Genomic DNA, 27,213 nt, shown 5'->3' on the forward strand with positions numbered 1-27,213 from the left:
ATTCTTTTACCATAATTTTCTTATTTAATCAAAGGCACCAGTTTCAACAATGCAAGGCTCTACATTACAGGATGTAAAGTTCACTAGCAAGAGAAAGCAGTCACATGTATATGTAACTTCAGATCTCAAGACACAGTACAATAACAAATAAGAAAGTTACATACCACTATATAACACAAAAACAGCAAAATGGCAATAGAATGACGAAATCATGTACTGTGGGAACCAAAAACACAACAATGGCATAACACTGCAATTTCTGGAATATATTTTTAGATTATTTTGAAAACGGTTTTGCATGTGGTAACTAACATGATGGTCACATATATGTATAGTTTTGGGTGTAAAATGATCACAATGAGAACGAACAAGAGTAAAGCAACCAAAAATGGGCCAGATGATGACAATCGTACAAAACCATTTGCATATATGTACTAAAACATTTGGAAATTTGTGTGAAGCAATGAGAAATGATACTCTGTGCAGAAGTGACATTGTGGTGTGGTGAGTACACTTGTTTGGCAAATTGTTATGTAATACAACACTCGGGGAGGCATGGACGAGCTCAGTAGGTGGTCTCATGGATGAACGATACCTCACACTGAGTGTATCGGCAGGTGTGGTCAATCTTCCTAATGACCCGGCGAGCTCCCAAGGGTGTGTGACACAAATGTTTGAAAAATCATTTGAAAAATGCTCCAAAGCAGTTGACAAAACTGTGTTGTTTCTCTTAGGCAAATTTGGCGACAAAGTAAAACATTTTGACAAACACACTTGTAAAACACACCCATTGTGACTCGTTCCCACAGAACAAGGAAGTTCTCTTGTACACTGAGCAGATAAAGGAACCCCTTTAGGCTGAAATGAATCAAACAACCTATCAAGTGAGAAACACAACCAAACAGAAGATAGATAGATAGATAGATAGATAGATAGATAGATAGATAGATAGATAGTTTGATTGATTGCTTGATTGATTTCTAGCAGCAATCTCCAGTCCAGTCAGTCTCTGAGCATATCTGCTCATATGAGAGTCAGTCAGCCATACCTGAGACATGTCTGACGAGGTCTGTTATTCCAATGTGGTTTTCACCACACCCTACAATTCCACGGCTCCAGGTGAGTCCAGTATCGTCTCTCCAACATACTTCATACGTGGCACTTTATATTTATATCATAATTCAACTGGGTCCACATTCATGTCTGAAAATGTTCTAAGCTTCTTTTATTATTAAATATAAGTGAAGACATCCATCCATCTTTTTAAATGAAGCACAAAAAAATTATTTGTTACTTTCGACAAAAGCAAATAATGCTATACAATGTAAATGCAATAAAATGTTGAATTTTAACATTTAAATTACAGAATTTTACAAAAATGCAGACAGTTCAACATCCTCTCAGAATCAGTAGATGTAAATGGCTTTACTTTGCCATTTACTGTAACATACCTTTAATTATCATACATTGATATTGTGAAATAATCTATTTCAGCTTTTTCATAAATGTTTACTATTTTGTAATTGTATGACTTATTTCATTTGATTTTTCACTGAACAGTCACCATATTACTACAATATTCGTATTTGTAACGCATGTCAAACATTTGTCTGCACTGTGGGCAAATAACTGATTTTTGAAGGGTTTTGCAGGACTTCACTGTCCATGCATTCTCAGTATTACTGTATAATACTTTTAAATTTCTTCAAAATTTCAGTCAAAAAGAACGAAGAAGCCGTGTATGCAGAAGTGAAGAAAGCAGAACTAGCTCCAGTGAAAATACATGCTGAGCCAGACGGTAAGTTACGAGCTTTGCCAGGGGCAGATTGGCAACAAACAGCAGCCCAGGAAATTGTCACTGACTGAGGGGGTGGAATTTGCCCACCCATGTCCCTATGGCTGAAGAAATGTTGCTAAAATACCCTTTTGAATGGTAAAAATGCCGCTTCTGGCTGCCCTTCACATGATTTAGCCCCCTTCAAGTGAGGATGTGCCCTATACCACATTGTTACGATGGTCTAAGCGCCCCTATGGGTACACTTCCAACGGAAAAGGGTGCCGTAATGAAGTGCCCTTCTATTGGAGAGAATGTGACGCAGTGTCCTATAAGGTGCCCTTACAGTGGTCTAAGCGCCCCCTATGGGTACACTTCCAACGTAAAAGGGTGCCGTTATGAAGTGCCCTTCTATTGGAGAGAATGTGACGCAGTGCCCTATAAGGTGCCCTTACAGTGGTCTAAGCGCCCCCTATGGGTACACTTCCAACGTAAAAGGGTGCCGTTATGAAGTGCCCTTCTATTGGAGAGAATGTGACGCAGTGCCCTATAAGGTGCCCTTACAGTGGTCTAAGCGCCCCCTATGGGTACACTTCCAATGGAAGGGGCCTGATTATTTGTATCTGGTGTGCCACATTAGGGCTGCAGCTAAGCTCTGCAGAATGGCAGATCTCCTGCAGCAGCCTTAGCAGCCCTGATATAGAGTTATACAGTAAGAGTACGCTTGCTGGTGTTCTGCTCGTAATTAAAGGGAAATTACAGACTAAACCGGTGTCCTTTACTCTGCAACTCAACATACTGGCGACAAGGATGGTAACTCTGAACCTAAATTAGCTCGCACCTTTTCTACAAAACGTCAGGGAACCTCCGATACCACACAAGGCATGGGTCTGTATGTCTGAGAAGTATCTACTGGCCATGTCACACTTGGATTTGCCTGATGCAGGAAAGCGCCCGTTGATTATCCACTGCTTGGGTGTAGAGGGTCAAAGATCTTTTTTAATACACTCACAACTAACGATGATAAATACGACACGGCATTGGATGCCATCCAGAGCTTTTTTACACCGAAAGTGAATGTTGTAGCTGAACGCTATCGTTTCAGATAACGTGGTCAGTGAGATTTCGTGGTTCGAGGGAACAATGTATGTGCTTTATATTTTCATGTGTGTGATCGTTGCAGTGACTTGCCTAGTTAACTGCTTATGGAGCCTATATTTGTTGCTTTTTTCAATTTAATGACTTTTGCAGTGATAGGTTTAAGGTTTTGTATTTATCCTGTAATGCAGTGTGTGTAAGGTTACTACGCTGCAGACATGTGTAACTCCGTTTGCCTGACACCGTGCAGCCCCTGGGAGAAAAGCCTAGAGCCACCTATGTTCACGATAGACATAAAATATCTTTTGTTGCATTTTCAGTATAAACGCTTTACAGTATTTCATTGTCCTGCTTTATTGCAGATTCCCGGACAACTGGTCAGGAAACTTGTTCCCCTGCTCAGGCTCCAGAGAAACCTGAGCACAGATATCAGCCCCAGCAGTGCGCTGTAGTATTTCTAAGCCTCACCTGTGCTTTTTTACTGGCTGGTATCATCGCTCTCTCTGTCTGCTGTAAGTACTATCAGATTCTGCTGTGTTAATGGACTGATTCCTGCGTTTCTGAATTCCTTTGTGTCACATCGAAGCCCATGTTAACTCTCTCACCCCAAAACATGGTGTGGAAGGTCTATTCAGCATGACTGTGTCTGTCTGCAGATTATCTTACTGCAGGGCAACTCAGAAAGGAAAATGGTGCCAATCAGCAGCTACAAAAGCTTGAAAGTAACCTCACTGCTCAGAAGGAGTCACTGGAGAGTGAGAACACACAGCTGCGAAAGGATCGGACTTTGCTGGATGAGATTTTACAGTTCCGTAACTTTCCTGTGGAAAAATATTGTTCAAACGGTGAGTCCTGGCCTTCCAAGTTCTGCTGTATTTCATGTGGTGTTTTCCCTCATATATTGGGAAGGTCTGTTATCTTCTGTTTGATTCACACCTCTGGTGACACTCATGCACACACATTACTTTTGCCCAAAGCAAGTGAGGACCAGACAGTGCTGCTGGAGTAACTGGGGTCAGGGGCCTCACTGAGGTGCACAATGGTGAAACCACTGATGGCTGCATGATTTTAACTAGCGACCTTCTGATCATGAGCACGAGTCCTAACCTGCACCCACACACCACCCATGCAGTAACCTTCACAAACATGGGATTAAGTGAAATGGAACCACTAAATTACCCATAGTGCATTAGTGTACGCCTGTGATAAGCTGGCAGCCTGTTCAGGCTGTTCCCTGTTACATATAAGCTATATGCTGGATATCGGTCATGGAGGATAGATGAATGGACAACCTGAGAGCTAGTATGTATTATTACTCCTGGTTTCTCCTGTACAGAGACAAGATGCTCACACTGCCCAAGTGGCTGGACGTTCAACAATTCAAAGTGTTACTTCGTGCCCCTTGATCAAACGTGGAAAACGTGGAACGACAGTCGTCTTGAATGCATCAAAATGGGGGCTGATCTGTTAACGATACAAAACGAGGAGGAACAGGTACGACAGTCCAGTGAACTAAATCATGTTTCTGTGACAGTACTCTTAAATGTAATAACTTATTTACTGTTGTATAGCTACCCACAAAGATGCATTTATGAAAACTACTGTCAATCAACACAGAATATGCCTTTCATCTAATGCACCTATGAACGTTCATATTATTGCTGCCCATGCACTTTGATTTAATAGGGAAACAGTTACTAAATCAATTCTCAAAATTTCATATTTTTTGAATTGCTTAAACACCACTCCTACTGTTCTTGAGTCTGTATCTACTATGCAGCGTGGGCATGATTAACCTCACTGTCTCCATTTAGATGTTCATCATGAACCTTGCACCCACATACTTTGACAAATGGCATGGTTACTGGATCGGACTAACTGGAAACGCAAAGGATTGGGTCTGGATCAATGGCTCTTCACTGACCACAGGGTGAGAGCTGGTACCACGGCAGCGTGAGAGATTGCCCCAATTCAGTTCATCAGTAGCTTCTAAATCTTGCCTTTGATATCTAGCACGATTGAGCAGAGTTCTATAAACTCAAAGACAAATTCCTGTCACATATCAAATGTTCCTGAGAATCTCAAATTGTAAACACCAAGTATTAAAAGTATTAATAAAGTTTTTGTATTGAATTTGAATTTAAAACTATTCCTCCTGTTCCAGGTTCTGGGCAGATAATGGAAGCCAGACTGAAACTCACGTTTTAACAAACACAGGCTATGAAACCAAAACCCTGAACAGCTGGAGATCAACAAAACCTATCATGCTTAACCGGTGGATCTGTGAGAACAGGGCCCTGCTGTTCTGAGGCCCGTTAGTGGCACCTGCTCTCCGCTGGTCTGCTGCATGGAGGCCCCTGATGCTGCTGGGACCAGCTACCTGCAGTTCTGCCTTCAGACGAATGCCTGTTATAGATGTGAAAAAGCAGATAAACGTCACAAAAAAAACAAATAAAAGTATCTGAGAATTAATTTATCATCTGTGTGTGCAAACAGTTTTCTGTGTAGTTTGTGCACACACACATTTTTAGACAGAATAGTATTCATCCATTTCCTCCTGTGCTTAGAAATGTGCGTATATTTATGGACACACCTGACCAATGTGTATGCATGAAGCCCTAGTGGCAGAGAAGCGTAACTGAAGCAAACCGATCCACACATAGGATACGGTGGATTACTGCAGTAAATGACGACATTACTTGCTGCTGCCAATTAAAGACAAACATACAAGTATCTTACAGATTCCTGACAGCCCATCCTCATCCATGACTGATGTAGCTGTATGTCAGTGTCATCATCTAGAACGAATCCCGTTAGAGATGGTTCACCTCTGATGGCAGCTATTTGACCATCCAGATGTGACACTGATGTGATGCTTGAACACAGATGTGGGCTCCGATCATTTACAAAAAAAATGTAATGGCCATTTTCAGAGGAAGCACTTCTTCCTCAGCTCTGCCACCATCCTCATTACAGGTGATGCAGCTTTACCTGCATCCGTCACCTGTCCCATGCTAGGTCCTTCTCTTTCTGTGACAGGCCACTGCCAAAGCTGCCAAACAATAGGGCTCAGATCATTTTTCAGATCGAACTACTTCTTCCTCACACATTTTTCGCCGATTAATTCGAGGTTCCACAGCGGTCTGACAAGGTCTCGGGCCTGCTTGGTCTTCAGCAGAGGAATTTCACAAAACAGGACCATATTCATGCTGTCAGATGATTTAATTTTCAGCTGCTTTAAAATGAAGTTATGCTTCACATAAATTCTATAAACTGTATTTTAATAAAGGACAGTGTAACTAATTTTGATTTTAAAATTGTTATGGACATAAGCTATGTTGCCACCAGTGAGACTGATCACTGCAAAGTCTAACCAGTTAAAAAAATTGACATTGTTCAAGCACCAGTATTCTTCCATCTCTCCTTGCACCAGATATTTTAGGATGTACATCAATGTTCTGCACTGCTAACCACTGCGATTTTACTTAAATAAACAGCATAGAAATGACCACATGATTTCACAACAGATTTTCTTTAGATATCAATAACTGTGAGGGTACAAAATGACCTTCATCTGCATCTCCTGATGCTTCCTTCCCTGTCACTGTCCCACTTCTTTTGCTTTCTTCTTTTTTTTTGATCTTCTTACCGCTGCAGTTTCATCCTCAGCCCCCTCCTCCCCCCTGCTTCTGCCCTTTTTCCTGGCACTCTGCTGGTCTGGTATCTCCTCATCTTGCATTTGCTCAGTGACATCACTAGTAATATTCTTTTTCTTCTTCTTAGTCTGACAAATTGAGTCCTCATCAGGCACTGCTGCTTCAGCAAACTGTTCTTCATCCAGTCCACCTAAACACTGCTCCACCTTCTCCTCCTGACCTGCACCATCATCTCCTAAGACCCCTATGGAGGCATCTTCGTCTTTATAGTCTTTACTTGCATAGAGCGTTACTCCATTCTTAGAGCTGCCGGTGCCTTCGTTACAGACCGTCATTTTCTCCTTACCTGAGCATTTCTTCTTTGCTGGATGGACATGCCCTCTCTCATCGCTTGGTTCCCCAACAGCTGGAGAATCACACATTTCATTTAAGTGTCTTTTCCTCTTCTTCTTTTTATTGACCACTGTGTTGTTTGCACTCTCTGCCACTGCTTCCTCAAGGCTCTGAACATTTCAATTGCAAAACAAAAACAGCAAAATGGCAATATCAGGTACTGTGGGAAAGAAAAACACAACGATGCTGTATCACACATATATAGATATAAATTTTTTTTATACATATATAGTATAAAATTATTACCATGGGAAACTACATAATCTATTCTAACCAACAAGACTAAAGCAACTGAACATTGTGCCAGATGATGACAATTGTACAAAACCATTTGCATGTTGGTACTAAAACACTGACAGAAGTGACATTACGGTGTGGGGATTACACTTGTTGTTTCGTGATTGTTAATTGTCATTTGAGGAAAAAGTGCAATTAATCATAATCCATATGATTTTTGTGAATGACTAAAATTTTGCACATTTCTGCTTGCATCATCAAATGGAATGTACCTAATACCCAAACTCCTGTTGAGCTGCAGCATCTGGAACGTCTCAGTTCCCATATAGTTCCCATGAATGCTGGGGACCTCCATGCTGCAAGTCTCTTCTTGGGGGACGTAGATGATTCTCTGACTCTCTGATAGGTTTATGATTCCTTGTGTTTTAGTTACTTTGCTCTTCCCATCCTTTCAGTCTCAGGCTCTCTGTGGCAGCTTCTGCTCTGAGGCTCTGTGCCCCTTGGAGTCCAAATGGTAGTGAGAGAGACACCCCTTCAATACTATAATAATGAGGGGGAGGGAAAACGAAAGACTGGAAGTTTGGGATTAACCAACCTCATCTGTCTGCTCCTCCTCTATTCATCCCTCCCCTCCCCTCTTCTGCTGGGATACTTTGCAGTCAGGGTGCAGCCACTTTTTCGAAGGACTTCACGTTTACATTTATTATTCCTGAAATGCCTCTGATGTATTGATCAATCCACCTGGGGCCTGCAGCATATCCCACACAGCACAGGGCATGAGGATAGGGTACATCCTGGGCGGGATGCCAGTCCATTACAGAGCACATACATGCGGACATTCAGGAACATACAAATACATTGGACAATTTACAGATGCCAGTTAACTGCAATGTCTTTGGACTGCAGGAGGAAATCGGAGTTCATGCAAGAAAGCCGAGTGTCTTGTAGGTAAAATGCAAAGTCCACACAAGCAGAGCAGAGGCTGGATTCAAACCCCCAACCCTGAAAGTGAGACAGCAGTGTCACCCACAAAGTGCCTATTTATCTGACACTTCTATTCTTTACTAGAATGACAGTTAAATATTTGGGATAAATATTCCATTATATTTTACAGTAGGATTTTAAGTAAGATGAAAAATTAACCAAAACACTTTACTATCCAAGTATCTAATGGCTTAATTCATTATTTGATTGCAGTTTGTGGAAAGGCGGTATGCTAGTTTATTTTGTGAAGCTCAAAAAGTTTTTGCATTACATTTTTAAGACTCTTAAATTACAAATTATCTGCCAGTGGTCAAAACCACAGTTCTATTAAATTTTACTTGTACAGTGTATTTTCACAGCATTACACTCTCTCAAAGCACTTCACAGTATCCCTGCCCTAAGCCCCCAGTGAGTAAGACAGAGGTGATAGTGGCAAGGAAAAACTCTCTAGAAGGAAGACACCTTGGGAGGGACCAGATCCATCCTCCAGGGGGCGGCAGAGGAAGTCAAATGAGCAAGAAGTCCCAGTTCGCACTGTCCAAATTTTAAGATTTGAGTCTCAAAGCACAAACACAGTTAAACACAATTAAATAAACGTATATAAAAATTCCAGACTAACCCTAGCAAATGAGGAAATTATTACACTTCTTGAATTTGACCGATCAACCGTCCGCGTGATGCCCCCCTCCTCCCATTGGCAAATTTCCCCTACAGTATTCTCAATCTCTCTATAAATAGTAGGACCTTTCTGTAAACAATCTCTAACCATGAAATAGGTAGCTTAGCAGCGGAACCGATATTTTTTCACACCGCTTGAACGTAACGTTCCCTTTGGGTTCCACGTGTTTGTTGTTTGTGAGCGTATCCGCAGTCGCCTTGGGCCACTTCTGATTGGTGAGAATGACTGGCACGCGAGGAGCATGGTACATCTCATTGGTGAAAATGACTAGCACGCTTGGAGGAGGGCATGAATTTGTAAAACTATTCTTACAATAGTTATAAACCCTAGGTCAGACGTGCTGTGTAATGCATATCCTTAATCATAGCCTTTGCGATTTGCTACGCACGTAGTTTTAAATCGCGATTTCGATTTGAAAAAGACAAGTTGTTCAGCCCTAGCCATGGACCTTGGGAATGTCTGTGAAGTTTTTGTAATAGGTCAAGTAGGTGGTCCCATTAACTTGTTTTATTGAGACGAGATTTCCGTCGAGAGGGTGAAGGTCCGATGAGGGAGAGACGACAGGAAATGTCCGTAATTGAGACTGAAGGGACACCCTAAGTAAGGCACTGTCAGAGATCCCATCCCAGACCCAGGGATTTAACGTGTTCCTGTCCCCTCCCTGTCCATAGGAGAGTTTAATAAGCAGAATACAGTAAAACCTCGGATTGCGGCCATAATTCGTTCCGGAAACGTGCTCGTAATCCAAAGCACTCATATCAAAACGAATTTTCCCCCATTATAAATAATGGAAACTACGATTTGACATTTTCAATGGTAATGTACTGTATGTTTAAATGCAAGTGCAGAAAACATCAAGCTTCGAGTTTCGGGGTATTACACGTAATTCTGTTACCATAGGGCACCAGGACCCTCCAATTTGATTCCAACTGGTTGTGCTGGTATGAGTTGCTCCACAGACACCCAAACACCCAAGGGTTGGTATCTTACCAATTTATTTTACAAAGAGAGTAAAAACACACTTTAAAACGCCAAGGCTAGCCGATGGCATACAAAAACGTCATAAAAATTTAGTCCGTTCAGTGCCCACTGTCAGATCAGCGGGGCCAGGCGATGTCCGTGCAAAAGATGATCCCCACAAGCCCGGTCCCGTCCGCCCCAGCCTATAAGGGTGACAAACACAAGGCGAGCAAACAGATTCTACCACAGCACGACCCACAATCGCCGTATAGGGATACCGAGAGTATCGCGACAAAGGCACACTACCGCACACTTATCACCCCCACAGGGCACCGCAATAATCACACACACACACACACACACACACACACACACATCACGGTATCCACTACAGGGAGGATTGATAACCTGGTTTCGAACACCCGCCACTACATCAGCCTAAACCAGACCCCAGATCCAACGCCGACCCGATATTTGGCTCTGTCCAAGCGAACAGAGTTTTCACTTAACTCGCTGCGGGGGGGATGCCCAGTTACTCTCCCCCGCTCCGGCGTCCCAGCGACTCCTTCCCCGACAGAGCGTCTCGAGACGCGATCGCCACTCGGGGTGCTCCGCTCTCCAGTATCGGCTCCCCTGTCCACTCTCCGGTGCGTCTTCTCCCGATGCCTCGTCCGGTGTTTCTTCTGTCCTTTCCCTGGTGCGCCTTTTTCCGGTCTCGCCTCCGGGTCTCTGCTGTCCACTCCCTGGTGCGCCTTTTTCCGGTCTCTCCTCCGGGTCTCCTGTCCTAACTTCCAGGGTGCCTTTTCTGTAATGCGATCCTCCCCCTTCACTTTCCCAACCAATCCCAACCATTGTTCCAACGCCGCAATTGTCAAGGCAATTAATTAGTCCCGCGATCCCGGTACGTACCAAAGGCACAAGGATATAAACAAAACCCACATGCCCATAATACCCACGTGACAATTCTATCAGAAATCATGTCAGGTTAGCTTAGCCTGATTACGCTGAAAGTTAAATATGTGAATCAAATAGCAAAACAAAAATCTTAGAAATCCTAAAAAACGTTACATGAAATCTTTTCAGAAATCATTTCATATAACATGACATAGTTAGACATTTTATACAACACGTACATCACCCGTCTCTAAGATGCTGCTTCCCCCGACAATGAGTAACGTCCGGGAGCGCGCGTCGTCTTTTTCACATCTGGCGCCCTAGGCACTAGGCGCGCGCGTTCTTTATCAGGGATCAATCGATTAAGTTCATGTGTCAAGTACTGATGGAATACCCGGATGTGCTCTTGTTTATTGGATTTGGGGCATGGATACCCTGACAGAATCAGCGGGGGGGTCAGGGGCACCAGAGGGGCATGGATACCCTGACAGAATCGGGGGGGGGTCAGCGGTATCACAGGGGCATGGATATCCTGACAAAATCAGGGGGGGTCAGGGGCACCAGAGGGGCATGGATACACTGACAGAATCAGGGGGGGTCAGAGGTACCAGAGGGGCATGGATATCCTGACAGAATCAGGGGGGGTCAGGGGCACCACAGGGGCATGGATATCCTGACAGAATCAGGGGGGGTCAGGGGCACCACAGGGGCATGGATATCCTGACAGAATCAGGGGGGGTCAGGGGCACCACAGGGGCATGGATATCCTGACAAAATCAGGGGGGGTCAGGGGCACCAGAGGGGCATGGATACCCTGACAGAATCAGGGGGGGTCAGAGGTACCAGAGGGGCATGGATATCCTGACAAAATCAGGGGGGGTCAGGGGCACCAGAGGGGCATGGATATCCTGACAGAATCAGGGGGGGTCAGGGGCACCACAGGGGCATGGATATCCTGACAGAATCAGGGGGGGTCAGGGGCACCACAGGGGCATGGATATCCTGACAAAATCAGGGGGGGTCAGGGGCACCAGAGGGGCATGGATACCCTGACAGAATCAGGGGGGGTCAGAGGTACCAGAGGGGCATGGATACCCTGACAGAATCAGGGGGGGTCAGGGGCACCACAGGGGCATGGATATCCTGACAAAATCAGGGGGGGTCAGGGGCACCACAGGGGCATGGATACCCTGACAGAATCAGGGGGGGTCAGGGGTACCAGAGGGGCATGGATACCCTGACAGAATCAGGGGGGGTCAGGGGCACCAGAGGGGCATGGATACCCTGACAGTATCGGGGGGGTCAGGGGCACCAGAGGGGCATGGATACCCTGACAGTATCGGGGGGGCCCTTTAATCCTTATAATTGGGGGGCAGGTGACATTTCATCAGGGATGAATTGTCCCACAATTTCTAGATACACCCCTGACTATTAAATAATCATAATCCACTTGATTCCTGTAAATGACTAATATTTTACAGATTTCTGTGTGCATCATTCAATGGAATGTATCTAAACTGCCACAGGTCAGACCAGGGCTGCAGTCTAGTTTCAAGTAGTGGCCTACAAGTGGGTATATTGTGGATACTCCTTTGTCCATCCACTCAGCTCTAACCCCATGCGAGCAGGCCTGCTAGTCTGTGGTCACAGTGTCCATCCACTCATCGTACTCTTTGCCCAGTTGGCTGTGCAAACCAGCAGGTCCCAGGCTGCTGAATGTACGTCTGTGTGACAAGTTGTTGTAATTACAGTTTTTCTCGATTGTTTTGAAGCATTTCTCAAATGTCGAGTAACATTTGTAAATCAACAAGTGTAATCCCCACACCATAATGTCACTTCTGCACAGCAAAACATCGTTTCTCATTGCTTCACACAAATTTCCGAATGCTTTAGTACATACAGTATATGCAAATAGTTTTGTACAATTGTCATCATTTGGCACAATTTGCAGTTGCTTTAGACTTGTTGATCAAAATTGAATACTGTATGTAGTTTCCCTTTGTGGTAATTTCACAGCCAAAACTATAAATGTATGAAATCATCATTTTAGCCACCAAATGCAAAACCGTTAATCAAGCTTTCAGAACGATTTAAAAATATATTGTAACGATTTAAAAATATATTCTAAAGATTGCAATGATATTTTTGGTTCCCACAGTATTTTTTTTTATTCCCTCCCCCCTCCCCCCACAGAGGACTGCTTTATTTTAATTACCATTGCAAGTTTTTTGTATATTTATATAATGAAGTCAACAAGCAGAGGTTAGAGGAGACAGGAAACGAGGGGGGTGGGAGAAGCAAGGGGGGTAGAAATGCAGAAAAAGGGACCACAGAGACTGCCGCACAAAACAAGGAAAGAAAGACAAAATGAAAATAATAATAATAACAATAATATTTATAATAATAATTCCAACATCAACCCTAACCTAATACAAATTAACAACAACTTATTATCATTAAAACACGTGTGTGTGTGTGTGTGTGTGTGCCTCTACCTCTGTATGTGTGTACTATTGGTTATGTGTGTGTGTGTGTGTGTGTGTGTGTGTGTGTGGCGTAGAGGTAGGTGTGGTTGTGTACCTATATCTATGTATGTATTTATGCGTGTGTGCGAGTGTAACGATTTGTCCTTGGATGTGCTAGTAGTTAATGTGGGGGCAGCAGTGACACCCCCCACCCCGACCACATGAACAAAGCCGCCGGGGATAAAGCCAAGAGGCCCCCCAGCTGTCCCCAGAACGAAGGGCCTCACGCCCAAGAGACCAGCACGTGCCCAACCGGCCAAGGAGCATGCGAGGAAGCACCGAGACAACAGCCCCCTACATGAAGAGCCCCACCAGAGGCCATCAGACAGGAAGCCACTGACCCAGCCCACAACCCCCACCCCCGGTGCAAGCTGGGTTCAGAACCAAGGAGGCCCGGAAGCCAGACACCCGCGCACATCCCCCCTGGCAGGAGGCCCACCGTGCACCTATGGCCGATACATAGGGCTCAAGGTCTGATTTGTAAGTGAACTCATTATTTAAAGTGTTTCGCATGTGTCAATGTGGAAAGACAGTTGGCAAAATAGTGTAGGAATGTAGAAACTGGTAGTTATGGTCTTGCTGGAAGAACAGAATTACAAACTGGGCATAAAGCAGTGAGTTGTGTTGTTTACAGATTTGCAAAAAGAGTGTAATGAAATTACAAAGTGAGTGTAAAGGGGAGAATGTGCATCCGGTTTGACACACTTGCTAAATGCATTGGCTACATGTGTTAATGGCTTCAGAGATTGTGCTTCATGAATGACTGATAGTGTTTAAGCATTCAAAGAAAAGTATAAGTTTTAAGAAATACTCTTATAATATTGAGAATGTTAAGCATGTTTCATGAAATGTGCCAAAGTAACGGAGAAAAACTAATGTCTTTGGCAAATTTTCTTTAGGTAAAACATTTTGAAAAAAACACTTCTCACATCATTTAAGGAAGTTCTATCACACACCGCAGATAAAGGGACCCTTCAGGCTGACTGGATTTAGAATGAATCAAACTATCAATTGAGAAACAAAACCAAACGGTAAGCAGGCAGGCAGGCAGGCAGGCAGGCAGATAGACAGATAGACAGACAGACAGACAGACAGATAGATAGATAGATAGATAGATAGATAGATAGATAGATAGATAGATAGATAGATAGATAGATAGATAGACTGGTTTGAAGTGAAAGTTCCCTTTTCAGATTTTTATGACGGCGATCTCCGGTCCAAACAGTCTGTCAGCATATCTGCTCCTGTGAGACTGTCAGCGATACCTGAGACATGTCTGATGAGCCTGTCTATGGCAATGTGGCCTGGGCTGCCGGTGAGTCCAGTATCGTCTCTCCTTCATAAAAAATGTCTCCTTTGCTTTGCCTGTCAGGACCACAAACAGGTCAAACACATCTCAGCTGGTTCCACATTCCTGTCTGAAAATGTCAAATGTTTTTTCTTATTAAACTGAAATGAGGACATTATTCCTACTTTTTGACTGAAGCGTGAAAAATTAATCTCTGCATGTCACTTTGGACAAATGCTATATAAAGTTAATGCATTATAAATGTTGGAATTTAACATTTACATTACACAAAAAATACATTTCAGAAACAGTCCAAAAGAATCTCAGAATCAGTAGATTTAAATGGCTTTACTTGCTGCTGAAATCCTTTAATCATCATAAATTAAAAAGATGGCAATTTTGGTACTTTGTGAACCTGTGAAAAATTTATATTGTGAAACAATATATTTCATTTGTTTTTTTATTTATTTTTATTTTTTTATATTTGCAATGCCTGTTAAACAGTTGACACTGTGGGCAAATTACTGAATTCTAAACTTACAAAAGGGTTTGCAACACTTCACTGTGTATGCATCCTTAATATTACCATATTTTTATTTTTTAACTTTATTAGTCAAAAAGAATGAAGAAACCAGAACTAGCTCCAGAGAAATTGTTCACTGTCCTCCTGTTACTGTAATATTCTGGGAAGTTGTGATTGTTCAGCTACACCTAGCAGACATACATAGGAGGAGATTGAGGTAATGATTGATTCTGATGGCGTATGGACTAATCATCCCGAGATTCAAGTACGTCGTCCATGATTCACCCATAATATTGTGTCATGGTCGAACTGCACAAACATGTTTTTCATTGATCACTTATATAACTTGTTTTTTTTTTTACCAATAATTGGTTTTGCGGGACACTAATCTTGTCCTGGGACACTTATCTTGGTTTTGGGGAAGAAGAAAGAGTGTCGCCCAAGGACACTTACCTTGTTTTTCCTAGAAATTAAAAGAAAAGTGTTGCTTAGGTTTGCCCTGTAGCTGCAGGCTGTTTCACTCCACTTAGGTGAGAATTGGAGAACTGACAGCGCATTGCCTGAGGGGAGGGGTGAGCCTGGCCAGCCCATTCCCTGCCCACACGCACATAGTCGCTTTCCCAGTTTAATATAATGGAAAGGGGAGAGCTCAGCACTGAACGGAGATCAGCCGTGGGGTAGAGCGCGTATCACCCGGCACTTTCTCGGGACTCACGTGTTGGTCTCCTGCCAGGACTGAAACGGGCTCCCCAGTCTGTGTGTGAAGGTGGGTGATGATGGCACGTCCGAGTGTGAATAGCTTTGCAGCTGCGTGTGCATGTTAATCATTAGAAGGGCTACTTACAATGCTTATGATATTTCATAATTTGTATCACTTTTAACAAAATATTTCTTAACGCACCAAAGCCTGCCTGTTTGTTCCTTCGACAGCCCTATATCCCTCTCTCGTGCTAAAACACATATGTACAGTCGAACCTCGTTACTACGTACAAGACGGGATATCAAAAACATGTACGTTATAAGCATAGAACGTTGTAACCACTTAGTGCAAGATGGATGAAAGAACTCACGAAATATCCATGTAAATGATAAAACTTTAATAGAACATACCCTTAAATTGACTACAAAACAAACGAACATATTATTACTTGTTAAATAATTCGACAACGCTCATTTGGATCCTTGAAATTTTCCTTAAATTACTCACAATTACTTTGTGCCGGCCGGCGATAAACGGCAACGAAAATACACAACGGCTGGTCAAAATGGATTTTTAAAATAAACATTCGCATCCAAATTGGCATTTGGCCTGAAAATATTAAGGAAATATTGGTCAAATTAAATCATAAAATCCTTTACTTCCATTATTATTCTGAATTCACAATTACCGGCATGACCGGTATTTCACAAGGTTTAATAAACAAACAATACGCACACAACACTTAACAAGCCATTACTACGCAGTCCAGTAACGATCGGTCAAGGCAACTCATTTAACGCCAAGCAAAGCAATAGACAAATGTGCGTTGTCGGGCGAAGATCAGTTAGATACAGGTAGATGTAGCGACACAAGTTGTGGTGGGCGGGGAGAGCGCTGTACGTTGTAACGATGGTTAGTTTTCGTATTTTCACTAGAAATTTGGATGTTGTATCGAAGTTTACGCTGTAAGGGTGTACGCTGTAAACAATGGCTGCTATTGGAATAATACATAGGCTAAAAACGGAAATTAGAAACCACGTATTAAAAGTATTTATAAAGTTTTTGTATTGAATTTAAATTTCAAACTATTCCTCTTGTTCCAGGTTCTGGGCAGATAATGGAAGCCAGACTAAAATTCACGTTTTAACAAACACAGGCCAGGAAAACAAAACCCTGAACAGCTGGAGATCAACAGAACCTAACATGCTTAACCGGTGGATCTGTGAGAACAGGGCCCTGCTGTTCTGAGGTCCGTTAGTGGCACCTGCTCTCCGCTGGTCTGCTGGACGGAGGCCCCTGATGCTGCTGGGACCAGATACCTGTGTAACAGTTCTGCCTTCAGACAAATGTCTGTTATAGATGTGAAAAAGCAGATAAGCGTCACAAAAAAACAAATAGAAGTTAAGGAAGGAGCAGTGCCTGGGGTTTCATTTAAGAACCATGCATATGAACAACTTTGTGCATAAACTGGGCAAATGCACATTTTTACATATAGGATGGTATTTATCAGTTTCTTCCTGTATTTCGAAATGTGCGTAAATTTATGGACACCCTTGTCCAACGTGCATGCACAAACCCCTAGTGGTGGATAATTGTAACTGAAGCAACCATATATGGGCATATACTGTAACTCGCGAAGAGGCAGGGATGGGGCAGCGCAGGATGGAGATCCAGATTGTGACACTGACAGTGCAGCTCCATCACCCACGAATGGGGACGGGCTGTCAGGAATCAGGTCCTTTTATGGTTGTGTTTAACTGGCCGCATCAAGTACTGTGTGTCAGTGAAGAGCCGTTGATCCAGACCCAATCCTTTCTGTTTCCAGTCAGTCCGATCCAGTAACAGTAACTGAGAAGTCCAGGATTCACCTTTTGGACAATAATTTTCCACAGGAAAGTTACTGAACTGTAAAATCTCATCCAGCAAAGTCCGATCCTTTCGCAGCTGTGTGTTCTCACTCTCCAGTGACTCCTTCTGAGCAGTGAGGTTCTTTTTAAGCTTTTGTAGCTACTGATTGGCTTCCATAAGGGCACCGATTTCCTTTCTGAGCTGCCCTGCAGTAAGATAATCTGCAGACAGACACAGTCATGCTGAATAGACCTTCCACACCATGTTTTGGGGTGAGAGAGTTAACATGGGCTTCGATGTGACACAAAGGAATTCAGAAACGCAGGAATCAGTCCATTAACACAGAGCAGAATCTGATAGTACTTACAGCAGACAGAGAGAGCGATGATGCCAGCCAGTAAAAAAGCACAGGTGAGGCTTAGAAATACTACAGCGCACTGCTGGGGCTGATATCTGTGCTCAGGTTTCTCTGGAGCCTGAGCAGGGGACCAAGTTTCCTGACCAGTTGTCCTGGAATCTGCAATAAAGCAGGACAATGAAATACTGTAAAGCGTTTGTACTGAAAATAGACATAAAATATCTTTTGATGCATCGTACACATAGGCGGCTCTAGGCTTTTCTCCCAGGGGCAGCAGGGTGTCAGTCATTACAGGCAAACGGAGCTACACATGTATGCAGCGCTGGATGGAGCTTCTCTCGAGCTAGTTCTGCTTTCTTCACGTCTGTGTATACGGTTTCTTCATTCTTTTTGAATAATAAAGTTACATTATAAAAAAGCAAAAGTAAAATTTTAAAAAGTCAAATTTGAAAAGTAGAAGTATTTTAACATGGTAATATTGAGGATGCATACACAGTAAAGTCTTGCAAACTCCTTTGTAAGTTCAGAAATCAGTAATTTGCCCACAGTGTCAACTGTTTAACATGCATTTCAAATATGAACATTTTAGTAATATGTCACATGTTCAGTGTAAGATGCAATTACAAAACTCTGACCATTTAAAAATAGTAAAAATTATGAAAAAGCTGAAATAAAATATGTTTCAAAACATCAATATATTACAGAGCCCACGAAGTCCCAAAAATATCTAGTATAACAATTTATGATGGCTTCTTAATATAATTAAATCTGGCTCCTTAAACTAATAAAATCTACTGATTCTGTGAAGATTTTGGACTCTGAAATGTATGAATGTGGAACCACGTGAAAGATGTTTCACGTATTTGTGACCCTGACAGGCAAAGTTAAAAAAACGAGAAAATTTTTGTGAAGGAGAGACGATACTGGACTCACCGGCAGTCGAAGAATCATAGACCACAACGGAATAGCAGAACTCTTCAGACATGTCTCAGGTATCACTGACTGACTCTCATATGAGCAGATATACTCAGACTGACTGGACTGGAGATTGCTGCCAGAAAAATATGAAAAGGGAAGTTTCACTTGATACTATCTATCTATCTATCTATCTATCTATCTATCTATCTATCTATCTATCTATCTATCTATCTATCTATCTATCTATCTATCTATCTATCAATCCATCTATCTATCTGCTCAGTGTACGACAGAACTTCCTTAAATAAAGTGCACTTCTGAAAATTGTTTCTTTAGGTAAACAGAGACATTAACGTGATGTGGCCCAAGCTTCTGTAAATGACAAAGATTCATTGTAAGTATTAATTTCTTAAGACATGAGGCTCTATGGGCTATTTACACTTTATATTGCACGAATGTGTCTGATTTAAAAGGTTGGGAGCTCTGAGTATGTGGTTTGCATGTTGTCCCTGTTTTCACGTGGAGTCATTTCTACAGTCCAAAGACTTTTGACTAAGCAAACTTACGTCTCTTGAAAGTAGCCGGAGTGCAGGATTGTGATTGAGAGTTTGTGTCCTGAGATAGCCTGATATATTGTGCGGTCGGCACTTCCCATGCCCGCGCTTGGATCCTGAGCCGTGCGGCAGACACAACTAGCCCGTCTCTGCAAATCCCATAAACTCCTTCACACCAATGTACAGTAAAACCTCGGACTGCGAGCATAATTCGTTCCGGAAACGTGCTTGTAATTCAAAGCACTCGTAAATCGAAGCGAATTTCCCCATTAGAAATAATAATTCGTTCCACAAGCCAAAAATATTCATACAAAAATGATTAATACAAAATATAAAGTAAAAATACATAAAACAAATTAACCTGCATGTTACCTTATAAATAATCGTAGATGGTGTGAGGGAGACGAGAGAGATGAGAAGAGGAGGGTTATTTTGTTGGACGACTTTCACTATAACTAGGGGAGTCACTGCTATATGTTGGCTCAATGGAATCTCCCCCCTCCCCCCACCCATCTCTACACATGCAGGATCTCTCAGTCTAAAACAACCAGAAATCTCTGTTGCATCAGCCTGGGTGCAAAATCGTGGAAGACAAAATAAAATCCCAAACAACCTTCTTCTCTTCCATATCCACAGGAATTAACTCCCAACTCCTTCTTCATTAGCAGAATAGCAGGATAATGACAGAAACAGTGTGCTCCACATTCCCTGGAGACGACACATTTCCTCATTCATTCTCAAGCTGACCTCTGTCATTGCTTTCTCCTGTTCCTTTGAACATGTACTGTATGTTCGACTATTCAGTCTATGATTACTCAGTGCTGATTTATCATTGTATTTCTGATGTTGTAAGGGTAACCTTCACCTTACGTTAACACAGATTAATATAGGTTAAACTACAGTAACTGAGATTCTCCCCCATCAGCTTCCTGCACCCCTGTTTCCCCCACATAGCATGTTGTCTCCACTGTTCTCTGGGTGTCTCTCTCAGATTCTCTTCCTCTTTCTGCCAGATGTTTCCCTTGTTTTTCTGCTGATTTCACGGTTCCCTCTAAACATGCCAGGTCAGCGTGACACCTGAGTGCACACCTACAAAAGCAAACAGCATCTTCTTGCCTAAGGCCTAAGACAGAACCTCAATCCCATCCATCCATCTTCTACCTCTTTTCTGGGTCGGGTCGTGGGGGCAGCAGTCTCAGCAGGGAGGCCCAGACTTCCCTCTCCCCGGCCACTTCGTCCAGCTCCTCTGGGGGAATCCCGAGCCGTTCCCAGGCCATCCGAGAGACATAGTCTCTGCAGCGTGTCCTGGGTCTTCCCCAGGGTCTCCTCCCAGTGGGACATGCCCGGAACACCTCACCAGTGAGGCGTCTAGGCGGCCAAAATGAAAACAATATCAGGTACTGTGTGACCCAAAAAGACAATAATGAAATGTCATTGCAGTCTATGTAATTACTTTTAAATCATTTTCAAAGCTTGGTTACGTTCCCCTCATATTATATCTTTCCATTTTCCTTCCACACCCTCCCTCGTGTCCTGTGTTTGACTTTCTGACCCTGTGCTGTAGTCTATGTGATACACAGGACTACACCGTACCCACTAAAAATAGTCCATGATTTGCATGTCCTCTTAAAATGTGCCATGATATGCCGTTTGCCCACTAAGGCAGTTCAGGATTTCTGTATCACTTCGAGATCTGCAAGATATCAAGGATGCATATGTTTTGCGACAGAAATTTCACAAGCTAGTTTTTTGTGGGGCGATGGCGAATATGAAAGAAAAAAAGGTGATTTCATATCGGCCAATCAGACAGACCTCCCCCATCCCCCAGCTCACTCACCCTGAGCACCAACAAGTACATTTCAGAATTATGAATTTGTGGGGTGTTGCGTTGCTGTGTACATGTGTGTGGAGGGAGGGGTGGGAGGAATCCTCACACTATACCCACTTGTAGGCCTGGTCTGACCTGTGGCATTTTGGTACGTTGTGCACTATTAGATACATTCCATTCAATGATGCAAGCAGCAATATGTAAAATATTAGTCATTTACAGAAATCAAATGGATTACGATTAATTAATAGTCAAGGGTGTATCTAGAAATTGTGAGTCCCCTGATGAAATGTCACGCACTCCCCAATTATAAGGATTAAAAGGTCTTAGTCAAGTGCTGCCCCCCGAATCTGCCAGGGTATCCATGCTCCTCCGATGCCCCTGCCCCCCTCCCCCGAATCTGCTAGGGTATCCATGCTCCTCCGATGCCCCTGCCCCCCTCCCCCGAATCTGCTAGGGTATCCATGCTCCTCCGATTGTCCCCCCCACCCCCACCCCCCTGAATATGCCTGGATATCCATGCCCCTCAGTTGCCTATAGTAATAACATTATCATGCTGCCATTGACAGAACCTTTATGTCTAAGTGGAAAACATGGAAATAACATTCCGTTAATGTTACAGCACGAATATTCTCTGCTAACTTTGAGAAGATCTTCGCATAACAGTGGCTGAAGTTCTGGGGAGGATCCCTGTTAGCTGGGTATTCTGAAGGAAATTTCCATCAGTAATAAGTTTCATCAGTGTTTCATAAGACAGAAATTCGCTTGCAAGTTATTTTTATATCTATATTTACTCACAAAGCTCTTGCTTGCTTCTCCTTGTATCTACAAGGCAAAAAAGTGTTAGTTCTGGGTCTTGGGGGTGAGACAGAGTGCAGCAAAAATGCTTCGGTTGAAAGGCATAAGAAAGAGCTTGAACCCATGATAACACCTAGAAGAGCCAAAGGCATATATATTATAATATAATGCATGTACCTTATAATGCAAATTAAATGTAATCGCAATATACAGTCGACCCTAATGCATCATAAGTCTGCATCACGATCATGCTGCTCTATGTTGTATTTCTCAGTAGGGGGGTGTCAGATAACTACATGCTCAGTGCAGTGTTAGGACAGCTCCACCATAGCACCTTTTATAGCATAAACCCACAAGCTTTGTGACCTTCAGCATGCACGCATTTCTAAAAACAGAACGTGGGTCGGCCTTTACTCTTCACAATTCTTCTGCACTACTGTACTTTTTATCTTGCACCTTCTTCCCCAATTCTCATTCTGCTCTGTTTAGTCTCTTAGGCACTGAATGCTTGGAGCAACTTGTTGTGCTATACTTATAAGCAATACTATTTCATTTCATTAAGGCCTTTGTATACCTTTTTGTACACACATACATGACTCTTCCCTATCTCCTCTGCAGAATGACGAATTTCAGCTAAGTTTACCTGTTGTTTTATTCGACATGATCAAAGAATTGGCACAACAGTATGGACTTTTGATACACGCTGGATGTTTCCACAGGAGTAGAATCAGAAAACGGGACTATAATATTTGCATTTACCAGATGTCGTGCCCTGCACATCCACCTGACCCTCCTGTCTCCTCCCTAGTAAACCACACCTGTTACTCGTATGTCTTACCTCTCGCTCCTACCCTCATGTTAATCACTCCCAGCTGCCTCTCCTTAGCTACCTCCTTAGTCTTGTACATACATGCTTCACAGTCCTGTGTTCCCCAGTCCAGTCATTGATGTCAAACCCTCTTGTTGCCTGTACCCTTGAATGTTTATGAACCCCTTGAGCAATTAAGATTTTTTTTATTCTTTTACCATAATTTTCTTATTTAATCAAAGGCACCAGTTTCAACATTGCAAGGCTCTACATTACAGGATGTAAAGTTCACTGCCAAGAGAAAGCACTCGCAAGCACATGTAACTTCAGATCTCAAGACACAGAACAATAACAAATAAGAAAGTCACATACCACTATATAACACAAAAACAGCAAAATGGCAATAGAATGACAAAATCATGTACTGTGGGAACCAAAAACACAACAATGGCATAACAGTGCAATTTCTGGAATATATTTTTAGATTATTTTGAAAACGGTTTTGCATGTGGTAACTAACATGATGGTCACATATATGTATAGTTTTGGGTGTAAAATGATCACAATGAGAACCAACAAGTGTAAAGCAACCAAAAATGGGCCAGATGATGACAATCGTACAAAACCATTTGCATATATGTACTAAAACATTTGGAAATTTGTGTGAAGCAATGAGAAATGATACTCTGTGCAGAAGTGACATTGTGGTGTGGTGAGTACACTTGTTTTGCAAATTGTTATGTAATACAACACTCGGGGAGGCATGGATGAACAATACCTCACACTGAGTGTATCGGCAGGTGTGGTCAATCTTCCTAATGAGCCGGCGAGCTCCCAAGGGTGTGTGACACAAATGTTTGAAAAATCATTTGAAAAATGCTCCAAAGCAGTTGACAAAACTGTGTTGTCTCTCTTAGACAAATATGGCGACAAAGTAAAACATTTTGACAAACACACTTCCCCCAGTGTGACTCGTTCCCACAGAACGAGGAAGTTCTCTTGTACACTGAGCAGATAAAGGAACCCCTTCAGGCTGAAATGAATCAAACAACCTATCAAGTGAGAAACACAACCAAACAGAAGATAGATAGATAGATAGATAGATAGATAGTTTGACTGATTGATTGATTGATTGATTTCTCGCAGCAATCTCCAGTCCAGTCAGTCTCTGAGCATATCTGCTCATATGAGAGTCAGTCAGCCATACCTGAGACATGTCTGACGAGGTCTGTTATTCCAATGTGGTTTTCACCACACCCTACAATTCCGCGGCTCCAGGTGAGTCCAATATCGTCTCTCCAACATACTTCATACGTGGCACTTTATATTTATATCATAATTCAACTGGGTCCACATTCATGTCTGAAAATGTTCTAAGCTTCTTTTATTATTAAATATAAGTGAAGACATGATTCCATCTTTTTAAATGGAGCACAACAAAATTATTTGTTACTTTCGACAAAAGAAAATAATGCTATATAATGTAAATGCAATAAAATGTTGAATTTTAACATTTAAATTACAGAATTTTACAAAAATGCAGACAGTTCAACATCCTCTCAGAATCAGTAGATGTAAATGGCTTTACTTTGCCATTTACTGTAACATACCTTTAATTATCATACATTGATATTGTGAAATAATCTATTTCAGCTTTTTCAGAAATGTTTACTATTTTGTAATTGTATGACTTATTTAATTAGATTTTTCACTAAACAGTCACCATATTACTACAATATTCGTATTTGTAACGCATGTCAAACATTTGTCTGCACTGTGGGCAAATAACTGATTTTTGAAGGGTTTTGCAGGACTTCACTGTCCATGCATTCTCAATATTACCATATAATACTTTTAAATTTCTTCAAAATTTCAGTCAAAAAGAACGAAGAAGCCGTGTATGCAGAAGTGAAGAAAGCAGAACTAGCTCCAGTGAAGACACATGCTGAGCCAGACGGTAAGTTACGAGCTTTGCCAGGGGCAGATTGGCAACAAACAGCAGCCCAGGAAATTGTCACTGACTGAGGGGGTGGAATTTGCCCACCCATGCCCCTATGGCTGAAGAAATGTTGCTAAAATACCCTTTTGAATGGTAAAAATGCCGCTTCTGGCTGCCCTTCACATGATTTAGCTCCCTTCAAGTGAGGATGTGCCCTATACCATGTTGTTACGATGGTCTAAGCGCCCCCTATGGGTACACTTCCAACGTAAAAGGGTGCCGTTATGAAGTGCCCTTCTATTGGAGAGAATGTGGTGTAGTGCCCTATAAGGTGCCCTTACAGTGGTCTAAGCGGCCCCTATGGGTACACTTCCAACGTAAAAGGGTGCCGTTATGAAGTGCCCTTCTATTGGAGAGAATGTGATGCAGTGCCCTATAAGGTGCCCTAACAGTGGTCTAAGCGCCCCCTATGGGTATACTTCCAATGGAAGGGGCCTGATTATTTGTATCTGGTGTGCCACATTAGGGCTGCAGCTAAGCTCTACAGAATGGCAGATCTCCTGCAGCAGCGTTAGGCAGCCCTGAAATAGAGTTATACAGTAAGAGTACGCTTGCTGGTGTTCTGCTCGTAATTAAAGTGAAATTACAGACTAAACCGGTGTCCTTTACTCTGCAACTCAACATACTGGCGACAAGGATGGTAACTCTGAACCTAAATTAGCTCGCACCTTTTCTACAAAACGTCAGGGAACCTCCGATACCACACAAGGCATGGGTCTGTATGTCTGAGAAGTATCTACTGGCCATGTCACACTTGGATTTGCCTAATGCAGGAAAGCGCCCGTTGATTATCCACTGCTTGGGTGCAGAGGGTCAAAGATCTTTTTTAATACACTCACAACTAACGATGATAAATACGACACGGCATTGGACGCCATCCAGAGCTTTTTTACACCGAAAGTGAATGTTGTAGCTGAACGCTATCGTTTCAGATAACGTGGTCAGTGAGATTTCGTGGTTCGAGGGAACAATGTATGTGCTTTATATTTTCATGTGTGTGATCGTTGCAGTGACTTGCCTAGTTAACTGCTTATGGAGCCTATATTTGTTGCTTTTTTCAATTTAATGACTTTTGCAGTGATAGGTTTAAGGTTTTGTATTTATCCTGTAATGCAGTGTGTGTAAGGTTACTACGCTGCAGACATGTGTAACTCCGTTTGCCTGTAATGACTGACACCGTGCAGCCCCTGGGAGAAAAGCCTAGAGCCGCCTATGTTCACGATAGACATAAAATATCTTTTGTTGCATTTTCAGTATAAACGCTTTACAGTATTTCATTGTCCTGCTTTATTGCAGATTCCCGGACAACTGGTCAGGAAACTTGTTGCCCTGCTCAGGCTCCAGAGAAACCTGAGCACAGATATCAGCCCCAGCAGTGCACTGTAGTATTTCTAAGCCTCACCTGTGCTTTTTTACTGGCTGGCATCATCGCTCTCTCTGTCTGCTGTAAGTACTATCAGATTCTGCTCTGTGTTAATGGACTGATTCCTGTGTTTCTGAATTCCTTTGTGTCACATCGAAGCCCATGTTAACTCTCTCACCCCAAAACATGGTGTGGAAGGTCTATTCAGCATGACTGTGTCTGTCTGCAGATTATCTTACTGCAGGGCAACTCAGAAAGGAAAATGGTGCCAATCAGCAGCTACAAAAGCTTGAAAGTAACCTCACTGCTCAGAAGGAGTCACTGGAGAGTGAGAACACACAGCTGCGAAAGGATTGGACTTTGCTGGATGAGATTTTACAGTTCCGTAACTTTCCTGTGGAAAAATATTGTTCAAACGGTGAGTCCTGGCCTTCCAAGTTCTGCTGTATTTCATGTGGTGTTTTCCCCCATATATTGGGAAGGTCTGTTATCTTCTGTTTGATTCACACCTCTGGTGACACTCATGCACACACATTACTTTTGCCCAAAGCAAGTGAGGACCAGACAGTGCTGCTGGAGTAACTGGGGTCAGGGGCCTCACTGAGGTGCACAATGGTGAAACCACTGATGGCTGCATGATTTTAACTAGCGACCTTCTGATCATGAGCATGAGTCCTAACCTGCACCCACACACCTCCCATGCAGTAACCTTCACAAACATGGGATTAAGTGAAATGGAACCACTAAATTACCCATAGTGCATTAGTGTACGCCTGTGATAAGCTGGCAGCCTGTTCAGGCTGTTCCCTGTTACATATAAGCTATATGCTGGATATCGGTCATGGAGGACAGATGAATGGACAACCTGAGAGCTAGTATGTATTATTACTCCTGGTTTCTCCTGTACAGAGACAAGATGCTCACACTGCCCAAGTGGCTGGACGTTCAACAATTCAAAGTGTTATTTTGTGCCCCTTGATCAAACGTGGAAAACGTGGAGCGACAGTCGTCTTGAATGCATCAAAATG

The 27,213-nt window shown here is 42.7% G+C and overlaps 3 protein-coding genes and 1 long non-coding RNA gene across 7 annotated transcripts in view; 2 read left to right on the forward strand and 2 right to left on the reverse strand.

The window, feature by feature from the left end:
• The window catches only part of gpatch4 (G patch domain containing 4), a 74,573-nt gene that overhangs the window by 18,722 nt on the left and 28,638 nt on the right, over positions 1-27,213 (reverse strand). Inside the window, exon 10 of one of the 4 annotated variants that reach the window (XM_049024666.1) lies at positions 6,441-6,748. In XM_049024666.1, coding sequence (XP_048880623.1) covers positions 6,474-6,748 — 275 coding nt within the window. In that variant the 3' untranslated portion in view covers positions 6,441-6,473. Of the gene's footprint in view, positions 1-6,132; positions 6,773-27,213 lie in introns of those variants that run through there. The other 3 variants (XM_049024667.1, XM_049024665.1, XM_049024664.1) reach the window with 3 other exon arrangements.
• Positions 1-27,213, forward strand: part of LOC125748480 (C-type lectin domain family 12 member B-like) — a 42,293-nt gene that overhangs the window by 14,056 nt on the left and 1,024 nt on the right. The gene's annotated exons all lie outside the window — the stretch shown is intronic.
• On the reverse strand, positions 18,083-21,507 carry LOC125748486 (uncharacterized). The gene is made up of 3 exons (XR_007399569.1): positions 20,551-21,507; positions 18,851-18,968; positions 18,083-18,303 (listed from the first exon to the last, which is right to left on the reverse strand). It is a non-coding gene; the product is annotated as an uncharacterized LOC125748486 (long non-coding RNA).
• Positions 23,759-27,213, forward strand: part of LOC125748478 (C-type lectin domain family 9 member A-like) — a 28,647-nt gene continuing 25,192 nt past the window's right edge. Inside the window, exon 1 of the mRNA XM_049024669.1 lies at positions 23,759-24,101. Within this exon, the coding sequence (XP_048880626.1) occupies positions 24,038-24,101 (64 nt within the window). The 5' untranslated portion in view covers positions 23,759-24,037. The remainder of the gene's footprint in view (positions 24,102-27,213) is intronic.

This window comes from Brienomyrus brachyistius, chromosome 9 (assembly GCF_023856365.1).
Source record: "Brienomyrus brachyistius isolate T26 chromosome 9, BBRACH_0.4, whole genome shotgun sequence".
Taxonomy (NCBI): Eukaryota; Metazoa; Chordata; class Actinopteri; order Osteoglossiformes; family Mormyridae; genus Brienomyrus; species Brienomyrus brachyistius.